General features: G+C 46.6%; 1 protein-coding gene across 1 annotated transcript in view; it reads left to right on the top strand.

The window, feature by feature from the left end:
• Window positions 1-12,429, top strand: part of LOC140721274 (uncharacterized) — a 349,814-nt gene that overhangs the window by 88,429 nt on the left and 248,956 nt on the right. The window contains 1 exon segment of the mRNA XM_073036123.1: window positions 77-92. Coding sequence (XP_072892224.1) covers window positions 77-92 — 16 coding nt within the window.

Below are 12,429 nucleotides of genomic sequence, written 5' to 3' on the forward strand. Positions count from 1 at the left end.
CCTGTCCATGTTGGACTCTGGGATGTGCGTACAGGACTATAATAGATATTGAGGGAGAGCGGGAATACATACGCAGGATCAAACCCCATACTGTAATGTTGAACCCAGTGTGTGATGTGCTCTCACCCACGACCATTTCCACCCGTACAATGGCCCATCATCATCAGGCCTCTCTTTTTCTCACAATCTTCCTCAGTACCTGAAACAAGAGAGTTTGCTCACTCTGTTGGGAATAAAATGATTAGACTGGTCGTATTCGTAAAATGGTTTTATAAGGATGTTACTTGGTCTAGAGGGACAGAATTATGGGATGAATTTGGCCAGGTTGAGTGTTTACTCCTTTGAACGTAGATGAATGGGAATGAAAGCTATTGGAATGTTTACAGTTACATATAAGCTGGTCGCTGACAGACTTTTCTGTTGCGTGGGTGTGTCCAAAATGAGTGCCGCAGGTTCAGGCTGAGCGGGCAAAGGTTTAGACGGCGCTGAGCATCAGGAATGAGGCAAGGGAACGTGGTTGAGGCAGCTTCACTGGGATCATTGAAGAGGCGCTTCGGTCGGTACATGGGCGATGTTTTAAATATCGATATAAGGGACAAAGCTGAAGTTGAATTTATTATTATAATTAGCACAAGAGCATGGATGAACAGTTACAATGCGCGAAGTTTCTGTGAGGTACATCCCACCTCACCTGGAAGAACTGTTTAAGGCCCTGAGGGAGGAGGTGTAGGGGCAGGTGTAGTACTTGCTCCGCTTGTAAGCATAAGCGCCAGGAGAGCGATCTGTGGGGAGGGATGAATGGACAAAGGAGTCGCGTGGGGAGCGATCCCCGCCGAAAGCAAAAAGTGGCGGGGGGGGGGGTGGGACGTGAATTGAAGATATGCATGGTGGTGGGATTCCGTTGGAGATGGTCATAAGAGGAGAGGGATGGAGTGATTAAATATGAAGGGTATCACGCCAATAATATCAACAATCATCCAGTTTTTTTCGGTTATATATATAGAAAAAAACATGGGATTGTAAACATTGCTGGGAAATAGCGCTGTAGAGATAATAACTGGATTCAAGGGAATGGCGGACGAACTGAGCAAGTATCTTGCACCAGTCTTTACTGTCGAAGACACTGACAGTGTGCTGAGAGTTCGAGGGTGTCCGGGGCAGAAGTGAGGGCGGTTGCTTTGACTAAGGAAAAGCTGCTTGAGAAACTAATCAGTCTGAAGGTAGATCGGTCACCTTGAAATGACGGGAAGACTCCCCAGAGTTTTAAAAGTGGCGACTAACGGCATTGTGGGTGCTTTAGTAATCATCTTTCAAATATTAATATACTCTGGCATATTTGCAGAGGACTGAGAATACCAAACGACACTTCAGTCTTCAGGCAGGGAGGGAAGCTTCAGAAAGGAAATTGTAGGGTAGTTAGCTCTATAATTAAAACTAAGTGGTTAGGAAAATTTTGGAGTAGATTGTTAAGGAAGCGGTTTCAGAATAATCGAAGGCACGTGACAAAATAGTTTTCCTTATAGGAACCTGGCAAACCCGCTGGAATTATTTGAGGAAGTAACAAGCAGGATGGACAAATGAGAATCGGTGGATGTTGTGCACTTCGATTTTCAGAAGGTCTTTGACAAGATTCTGCACACCAATCTGCCCAGTGGATTACATGAAAGGCAGTAGCATACGTCGAGCATTGGCTGGTTGACAACAGTGAAGGGATGGGTTTCGGGTTGCCTACCGGTGACTAGGAGTGTTCCACAAGGGTGTGTTAGGACCGCTTTTTTAACGATGATGAAATTGATGGCCCTGTAGCGAAGACTGCGGACTATGCGTAGACAGGTGGAGGAGCGGCAAGTGTTGTTTTAAGGAGGGTGGGTGCAGGAGGACAGAGACTGATAAAGAGAATGGACAAAGTGGTGGTATGAATCGCTTCGCGCTCAGAAGTTACCCGTCGTCCCAACTCCTACTTCAATGGTGTTGTAAAACTCCGATCGGGTGGAAGACCCACCAGATGATGAATGGAAGAAGATATCGTGTTCGAATCCACAGACACGAGGTACTGTGGTGTTTTTCCTTGTGGTGAACAGTAACTAGAGATCTCAAATATCAATTATTATTTTAAAAAGAACCCACATTATCAGCTGAGGGTTTTCTACAATTTCTGTTTTAATTCGGATTTCCAGTATCATATTTCCTTTTTCTTTTCAAAAATCGATTATATTGCAAGATAATGTCCAGTTAGTTGCAGAGAGAGAGAGAGAGAGGGGGGGGGGAGACGGAAAAAGATCAGACGTTTTTTTTTTTTCCGGTGGCTTTGTAAGCTCTTTAAAGTGCTACGTACATTTATGATCAGTGTGAATATATGTTCCGAAATGCTACAATGAGATGTACTTGCTCAGTAGGGGACCGGACGTGTGGTCGGAGAGAAACAGAGAGCAGAGGGAGAAGTAAAGAAGCAAATTGTCACGGAGCCTTGGGAGGTGAACAGACATAATGACGGAGATATGAAAGAACAGAGAGGGAGCAGTCAGGAGATGGAGAGATTGTTGAGAAAGAAAACAAAACACACGACTCCGCTGTGTGAAGGTCCGATAATGATTCCTCATGCTGCAACACACCAATCTAATTTTGTATACCGGCGAGGGTGAAGACATTAGCGGGGAAGTTTCCGGAGGAATCGAGGGGATCGGGAGTGAAATCGGAAGCAAAACACCGTGATCATCACTAAATAGGAAAATGAGAAACAGCGAGGAGGATGGAGAAAAGGGAGCTGATCCACTCTGACTGGACCAACCCGGAGTAAAACACCGGGAACATCACTAAATAGGAAAATGAGAAACAGCGCGGAGGATGGAGAAAAGGGAACTGATCCACTCTGACTGGACCAACCCGGAGTAAAACACCGGGAACATCACTAAATAGGAAAATGAGAAACAGCGAGGAGGATGGAGAAAAGGGAGCTGATCCACTCTGACTGGACCAGCCCGGAGTAAAACACCGTGAACATCACTAAATAGGAGAATGAGAAACAGCGAGGAGGATGGAGAAAAGGGAGCTGATCCACTCTGACTGGACCAGCCCGGAGGAAAATACCGGGAACATCACTAAATAGGAGAATGAGAAACAGCGAGGAGGATGGGGAAAAGGGAGCTGATCCACTCTGACTGGACCAGCCCGGAGTAAAACACCGGGAACATCACTAAATAGGAAAATGAGAAACAGCGAGGAGGATGGAGAAAAGGGAGCTGATCCACTCTGACTGGACCAACCCGGAGTAAAACACCGGGAACATCACTAAATAGGAGAATGAGAAACAGCGAGGAGGATGGAGAAAAGGGAGCTGATCCACTCTGTCTGGACCAGCCCGGAGCAAAACACCGGGAACATCACTAAATAGGGAAATGAGAAACAGCGAGGAGGATGGAGAAAAGGGAGCTGATCCACTCTGACTGGACCAGCCCGGAGTAAAACACCGGGAACATCACTAAATAGGAGAATGAGAAACAGCGAGGAGGATGGAGAAAAGGGAGCTGATCCACTCTGACTGGACCAGCCCGGAGTAAAACACCGGGAACATCACTAAATAGGAGAATGAGAAACAGCGAGGAGGATGGAGAAAAGGGAGCTGATCCACTCTGACTGGACCAGCCCGGAGTAAAACACCGTGGACATAATCAGATAGAAGAATGAGACCGAACGGAGAGAATGAAAATTAACAAAAAAAGAAAGAACGGGCGGGACACGAGTGACCCGTCCCCAACAGTTCCCATGTTCTACAGAGCGTCCATCCGGGTGAAGAGCTGAACTGATCCTTACATATTACATATCTGATGACGGGCACATTTCATCTCTACAGGGTAGACGGCGAGTGAACTATATCACCACTAAACGCATGCGCATTTCTGAGAGCTCAGTTGTTAACCGTGATTCCACATATCGGCAGGTGGATAGCTTATGGAGGAAACATGGCGTTTGACTTAATTCTACTGCAGAAACCAACTGGTCGCTCTATGGTTTAAAGAATGTAGATAACCGTTTCAGCGGGTATTTCTCCGCGTTCATCAGCCGGCACGGAGTATTGTGATCGGTCTGGGACACCTCAGTAAGAAAGGTAGTGCTGCTATTGGGAACGGTCCAGAGGAGGTTCACGAGAATGATTCCGGGAATGCACAGCTGAGCGTAGGAGGAGAGTTTGAAGATTCTGAACTTGTACTCTCCTGAGTTCAGAACAAGGAGGGTGGATTTATGGAAAACTATCGAATACCCAAAGGACTAGATGGAGTAACTGTGGAAACAGGACCAGAGGGCACAGCGTCAGTACAGAAGGACGACGATTTAGAGCAGAGATGAGAAGGAATTCGCTCAGCCAGATGGTGTTGAACCTGTGTAATTCATTGCCATCGACGGCTGTAGACGCCAAAACACTGAGTATACTAAAGCGTGGATTGGTTGGTTCCTGGTTAGTCTGGATGCCACGTCACGGGGAGAAGGCGGGAGAATGGGGTTAAGAGTAGTTATAAATGAGCCATGATAGAATGGGAGAGAAGACTCGATCGGCCGAGTGGACTACTCCTGCTCCTGTATATAATGGTCTAATCAAACTGGGAAAGATGGGGGATCGAGCTAGAATATGAAGCTGGAGGTTATAAAAGATAGAAGGCGAAAGATAAAGCTAATAAGGTGGGGTAGGGGCGGGATGAAAGAAAAAAATCGTGTCCCCATTATTCCCCACAGCAGCGCTGAGGTGTCTATAAAAACACAGGGTTCTGTTTATTGAACTGAAGTGTCTTTTTTGAAGGTCCAAATTACGGCTTTGATTACTCTAACATATTGGCATACCATTCAGTTTGTGTTCGGGTCTGCTGACCCCTTCAGTCCTGGCGGTGTCTCTCCAGGACGTCACAGACACGCGGTCAGTATGTCGAGTGGAGAGTTTGTGCTGAGCCAATAGGAATGATTCACGTCCTTCTCCGTCTGCAGATCTGCCTCGATTTGATTCCCTGCTGCATACAGACTCACATTCACAAATCTTTAAAACGCACCTTCTCAGTTGTTTGGCAGCGGCTATCTGCTTATGTGTAGCAGTTGGGGGAAAATAGTTTACTTTTCTTCCACACCCTCCTGTAACAGCCAGAAAAGAAAAAGATCTTGAGATAGGATATGGTAACATATACGGATTTTGATGATAGACTCACTTTGAACCGGTGATTTCTAACGTATCCTCAGATTGGAATAACATAGGGATTCGTGTTTTAATTGGAGATCGTTTAATAACTTGTCTATATTTGATTTTTCGCAAATGCACAACTGTGATTGATTCATCCCGTGATTGTACACTTCGGCTCTTGATGGAAAATTCACAATTTAATATGCAGAATAAGGGTTGGGTATTTAGAATTAAATGTAATATTGTGCTCGGATATTCAGTCACAGTCCGTGGTCTATGATTATGGGGTATTATTATTGACGAGTTTAAATATGAACGTCACTGCTGTGCCCGAGTTGGGACAGGAAATGTAACGGCAGTGTTAGTTTAGTGAGGGAAGTTCTGAACGAGCAATGGGATGATCTGTGCGGATATTCATGGACCTGATAAAAACATTTCTAACACGATTGCCGATATTGAGGGAGAAGCCTTGTCCCTGTGGTCAGTGACCGGTCTGAATACACAGTGACAATACCAGAGCGTCAGTGATGCGCCACCAGCAGTCGTGATCGCTCTGTTTACTCCACGTTGAAGTGACAGGTCAGATCACTCGCGTTTCTCCTCTGATTCAGGGAATAAAGCGATAACCTGTTCAAGCTATCCTTATAGCTCTGTCCTCAACACCCCGCAACAGTCTCCTAAAATCTCTCTGAACTCATTCAATCTTATTTATATCGTTCCTTCAGAAAGGTGACCAGATCTGCATACAATACTCCTAATTCGGCCTCACCGACGTCATAAAACTTCAACATAACATCTCATCACCGATACCCAATACCATAACTTATGAAGGTCAATGTACCAAATACCCTCTTTACGGCCCTGTCGAACTTTGATGCCGCTTTCGAGAGATTATGGATCTCCATTCCCAGATCCCCCTGTTCCACTGCACTCATCGCTGCCCCAACATTCAAAGTGTGAATCCTCCTAACGCAACAGCTCGCAGTTCCCTGAATGAAATTACATCGACCACTTCTCAGCCCATTTTACCGGCTGCTCCACTGACTCTGAATGACTTTGATAGGTTTGGGGAAGTCAGGTAAGTTTGGAACACCCGCCAATGGCATTAGGTCTGTGCTAAGTCTGAAGGAACACACAGTTCCAGAGTTTTCAGTCTCTCGATCCCTCTAGGTAAAACACCAAAGTATGTGCGCTGTATTTCCCCCGCGTTTCTTTCACATTGGAATCCGGCGACGTGTCTGTCCTCGCCTTCCCCCCTCGACCAAACTAAGGCTTTATAAAAAAACTACAGCAATTGCACCCCACATTGCGGACTGACATTCGCATTTCCACAAAACTAGCATCGACTTTTCAAGCTTCCGTTAACACTGAGATTGCAAGATGTTTCTGGAATCCTTGATCTCGGTCAGCGATACCCGGGACACGATCTCCAGTCCCGAACTGCGAACTGGGGGAACTGGACCGCTGAACAGGAGAGGTTTCGGGAACACAGAATCTCACGCTGGAGCGGGGCAGTGCATCCGCACCAGGTGGACGGTGGGACTTGCAGGACAGAACTGTGGGTCACCAGGGCGGGGCTGATCTACACTGACAAACGTAGGTCGTCCCACTCGGGAAGAGAGCGGAATATACACTGGTGAATGCAGAAAAAAAAAACGATTCAAAGGGTCGTCAGTTGAGCTGGAGTGAGGAATCATGCGCGATAGTAAAGCGAGTGCGGAATGAGACGAACACGTATTTACACGGGTCCCCTTTGCTGCAGAGTTTGCCTGCAATGAGTGGTGAATTAGTTGAGCCAGGCAGGGAAGCATCACTAATTCATGACATCCTTCCAGCAATGAGAGCCAAGGGATGTTTTATCGCGTCCTTCAGTTGCTCCCTGAACTTGGTCTGGGTGACGGCGTAAAGAGCCGTGTTTGTGCAGCAGCTCAGAAGCTGCAGCATCGAGCCCAGTTCTCGCAGAGAATCCGGAGGAAGCTTCACCGCAGAGATATCAGCCAGTCGGTTCCACAAAGAATAAACAGTGAACGGTGCCCACAGCAGGACGAAATTACCGGAGATGATCATCAGTAAAACGAGGGATTTCCTGCGGCTCTCCATCTCTGGGTCCCTGGCACCCTGTCCCTTGTCAGCACACCGGAGCCTCCTGCGCCCTCTGCTGGTGACCAAAACGTGTCGGACGGTTAAACCATTCGTCAGGAGAACCAATAGGAATGGGATTACAGGGGTGAGAAGGTAATGAAATAAGGCCATTGGTACTGCGACAGATAAAGGCACATAATATGCAGTTTCATCACAGATAAATCGTGAAATTATCGTGGTATAACGTCCTGAGAGTCGAAAATACAAGTAAGTGTTTCTTAAACAGCTGATCACAGTCACTGTCCCCAGAATCACAGCCGCAGTTTTCCCGGTGCAATATTTTGTTTTCAGCTTCTGGCAACAAATGGCCACAAACCGATCAAAGGTGAAAGTGACGGTGAACCAGACCGAACAATCGGTGGCGACGTAAAGCAGGACGGCGTGGATTTTACACACTGGTGTATCCCTACCCCAGAGGAAAAGTTTCATTGGCGCGTAAGTATTCGGAATCTTGCTGAATATCAGGTCCAGGACAACGACCATAAGATCCGCCGCTGCCATGGCAACCAGGTAGCGAGTGACAACTCTGGAGAGACCGCACTTTCCTCTGGACAGGATTAAAATCGTCACCAGGTTCACTGCGGGGAGGAAAAAATAATATTCAAGTGACACACATCAGGAAGCGTTTTCTGTTAAGAATTTGTCCGATTTGTGGCTAGTGTGTAGATTTGTGGCTGGCGCTTAGTCGACAGGGCAGTTGGCTGCGAGAATATTGCGGATTTGGATTATATTTCCAAATATTTGGATTTGGAAAATTAATTTGCATTGTGAACACAAGGTCTGAAAGCAACTTGATTCGGCAGCTGATGTTCTCGAGGGGAGATGAAGCGACAGAAAAGAAGCAACGTTTCCAGAGGCAAAATATCAAAGCCCCGGTCATGTCATCATGTGTGCAACGGCTGGACAGAGTTTACCGGTTACATCACTGACCTGCGCAGTGCCAGGAGTCACAGGGAACAGCATCGCTGCAGAATTTGAAGCTATCAGAATGTCTTATACGGAGTGGGCGACAACAGCAATGATTTCAACTGGGCGATAAACATTAGAAAACAGATAAATACTGTTGCATAGTTGAGCTTTGGAGAGAGACTTACCAGGAAGAGCAATGACAGCGAGGACGGGGAAGTAAATCACTTGAATGACTTTTAATGCATGCGCAATTCGAAGCTCTAAGGTCATCCATTCATAATTAGCAAAGACAAACTGAGCAGCCCAGAAGGCATTCTTCGGAATTTCTGCTACATTCGACACTGTTGCTCCCGGACTCTGATCCATTATGGAACCAGCAAACCGTCCTTCTGCAGCGTGCTCTCTCTGTCCCGCTGTGTGGATCGGCGAGTCACTGTGAGTGCCGGAGCGGCTGTTCAGTGAGAGCTCAGTGATTCAGATGCGTATTAATAGGAGAGGGAAACTCCCTTGTGACGCTAAAACCCTCCGTGGAAATGACGATAATGGCACTTAACGAAATGACACATACAGTTAACCCTTTTTGCGTAGCAGCTGAGCAGCAAGTGTGGGGAGCTAGCTTTATATGTTTATAATTCGTTAATAAAATATTCAGTAGATTTAGCAAAAACTGAGTCAGAGTAAAATTCGATGAAGTGTTTAGAATAAAAACGTGCAGATTCTCTCCTTAAGTTCGTTTACAGAATACCAATGTTTGCTTCAAAAGCAACACAAACAAAATACTGGTGGAACACAGCAGGCCAGGCAGCATCGATAGGGGAAGCACCGTCGACGTTTCGGGCCGAGACCATTTTGTGTGTGTTGCTTGAATTTCAAGCATCTGCAGATTTCCTCGTGTTTTTGTTTCAAAAGCTTACTTTTTATTATTGTGATTGCAAAGCAGGGTGGCATGAGTGTTTGGCTTAGAGAGTGAGAGAGACAGAGACAGAGAGAGAGAGAGGGGGAAAGAGAGAGAAAGGGAGAGAGGAAGTGGAGGGGAGTGTGTGAGACGGAAAGTGAGAGACAGAGGGAAAGCGAGACAGAGAGCGAAAGGGGTAGTGAGACAGAGAGAGAAAGAGAGTAAGGGATCGAGTGGGAGAGAGAGAGAGAGAGAGAGAGAGAGAGAGAGAGAGAGTGAGAAAGAAAGAGAGAGACAGAGAGTGAGACAGAGAGAGACAGACAGAGAAGGAAGGGGAGAGAGAGAGAGAACGCGAGAGAGCGAGCATTATTATTCTTTGCACTCGGTCTTTCTGTTCCTTTTCAAGTGCTTAATGGCCAGTTTTCCTATCGTCGTAATAAAGTGATTTTGACCATGAAACATGTGGGGGAGGGTTTCTAAAGCACGAAACCCGTTGCATTGGGGCAGTTCAATTCTTTTGACCAGAATTCCGTGTCCAGTGGTATAAACAACCATCACAAACTGAACTCTTTCTTGGTTCCAGCGAAGAACCATGTGTTCATCTGTGTCTTGACATGCTCTTCGCTCTCCCCGGAGCTTTGCAGTACCGGATGAAAGCATATACTTTCAGAATCAAAATCAGGTTTATTATCACCGGCATGTGTCGTGAAATTTGTTAAAAGCAGCGGTTCAATGCAATACATCACATAGAAAAAGTATATAAATAAGTAAACCAATTACATTGGACGTATAGTGGATTTTAACAAAATCGTGCAAAACAGAAGTAATATATCTTAAAAACGTGAGATAGTAAGCACGGGTTCAGTCCATCTGGGAATCGGATGGAAGAAGCTGTTCCTGAATCGCTTAGTGTGTGTCTTCATGCTTCTGCACCCCCTACCTAACAGTGAGGAAAGGCATGATCTGGGTAATCGGGGTCCTGAGTAATGGACGCTGAAACCGCTCCAAGAGGATGTCCTGGGAACTTTATAGGCTGTTACCCAAGATGGAGCCGCCTAAATGTACGACCCTCTGCAGCTTTTTTCGGTCCTGTGCAATAGCACAACCCCCAACCCTCTCTATCAGACAGTGACACAGCCTGTTAGAATGCTCCCCATCTATAGAAGTTTTTTTTTTTGTTCACATACCAAATCTCCTCAAACTAAAAATGAAGTATAGACGCTGTCTTGCCTTCTTTATAGCTGCATCGATATGTTGGGACCAGGTTAGGTCCTCAGATAAACAGACACGCAGGAACTTGAAACTGCTCCTCTCTCCACTTCTGATCCCTCTGTGAGGATCGGTATCTGATCCTTTGTCTTGCCGTTCCTGAAGCTCTTTCGTCTTACTGACGTTGAGTGCAATGTTGTTGCTGAGACACCACTCCACTAGTTGGTATATCTCGTTCCTGTGCGCCCTGTCGACTCCATCTCATATTCGACCAACAATGGTTGTATCATCAGTAAATTTATAGATGGTATTTGAGCCATGTCTAACCACACAGTCATGAGTATAGAGAGTAGAGCAGTGGTCTAAGCACACAGCCCTGAGGTGCACCAAAGTTGATCATCAGCGTGGAGGAGATATTTTCACCAATCCGCACAGATTTTCGTCTTCCAGTTAGGAAGTCGAGGATCCAATTTCCGACGGAGGCACAGAGGCGCAGGTTCTGTAACTTCTTAATCAGGATCGCGAAAAGATGGTGTGAATGCTGAACTACAGTCACCAAACAGCATCCTGCATAGGTGTTTGTATTGTTCAGGTGGTCTAAAGCCGTACGACGAGCCATTACGAATGCTTCTGACGTTGACCTGTTGTGGCGATAGGCAAATTGCAGTGGGTCCATATACTTGCTGAGGCAGGAGTTTTCCCTGGTCATAAGCAACCTCTCAAAGCAGTTCGTCACTCTCGATGTGAGTGCTACCGGGTGATAGTCATTAAGGCAGCTCACATTAATCTTCTTCGGCACTGGTACAATTGTTTTTTTTGAAGCAGTGGGAAATTCCGCCCGTAGCAGTGAAAGGTTGAAAATGTCCTTGAATACTCCCACCAGCTGGTTGACACAGACTTTCACAGCCTTACCAGGAATTCCATCGAACCTATCGCCTTGCGAGGTTTCACTGCCTTTAAAGACAACCTAACATCGGCCTCGGAGACAGAGATCACAGAGTCACCGCGTCCAGCAGGGATCTTCACAGCTGTAGTTACATTCGCGCAGAGAAGGCGTTGGGTACATCTGGTAGTGAAGCCACGCTGCCATTCATGCCATTGGGTTTCGCTTTGTAGGAAGTAATGTCTTGCAGACCCTGCCAGATTTGTCGTACATCAGATGTCGCCTCCAACCTCGTTCGAAATTGCCTCTTGCCCCTTGAAATGGCCCTCCGCAAACCACACCTGGATTTCTGGTACAGGCGCGGGTGGCCAGATTTTAATGCCACTGATCTAGACTTCAGCAGACGGCGGACCCTCTGTTTCATCCACGGCCTTTGGTTTGGGATTGTACAGTAATTCTTTGTAGGAACATACGCATCCACACAGGTTTCAATGAAGTCCGTAAGAACTTCCCCATACTCATCCAGGCTGGAAGATGAATCGCTGGATACAGTCCAGCCCGCCGATTCAAAGCCGTCCTCTAGGCGCTCCTGCGCTTCCCTGGTCCAAACGTTCCTGGTCCTCACTCCTGGTGCTGCCGTCTTCAGTCTCGGCCTATACTCAGGGAGCAGAATTACAGCCAGGTGATCAGACTTCCCGAAGTGAGGGAGTGGAACCGCACGGTACATGGTGGCGTAAGAGTGGTTTCCTCTGGTACCGCAAGCGATCTGTTGTTGGTCATTGCTTGGTGATTTTTTTCAGACTGGCCTGGTTAACATCCCCCAAATCGCCGGTGAAGGTGTTAGGGGGCGCTGTTTCGTGCATGTTGATCCCATTGCTCCTTCCTTATGCCACTGAAACTAGGGTTCACACCTATTAAGTTTTTGACTGAAATGTCTGTTCTCTCTCTTCTGTCTAACAACCTGGAAACCAGTGGAGTGACGGTCATTGGTCACGAACGAATTCCCCACTGACACAGGAGCAACGTGAAACGTCTCCTCCCCTCACAAGTGATCGAGTGTAACGGTCTGACTTTCAGTATCATCTTCATTTCACTTCTCAAAGCGGTCCCGGAGTCACATAACACATTTGACCCTATCTACATTGGCGGCACGTCGGCAGTCTCGGGCAATATTTGGGAAGAATTCTTCAAGTATTACTACTACTTCTATCATTATTGCTATTATAGCGA

The sequence above is a fragment of the Hemitrygon akajei genome, unplaced genomic scaffold (assembly GCF_048418815.1).
Source record: "Hemitrygon akajei unplaced genomic scaffold, sHemAka1.3 Scf000053, whole genome shotgun sequence".
NCBI lineage: Eukaryota > Metazoa > Chordata > Chondrichthyes > Myliobatiformes > Dasyatidae > Hemitrygon > Hemitrygon akajei.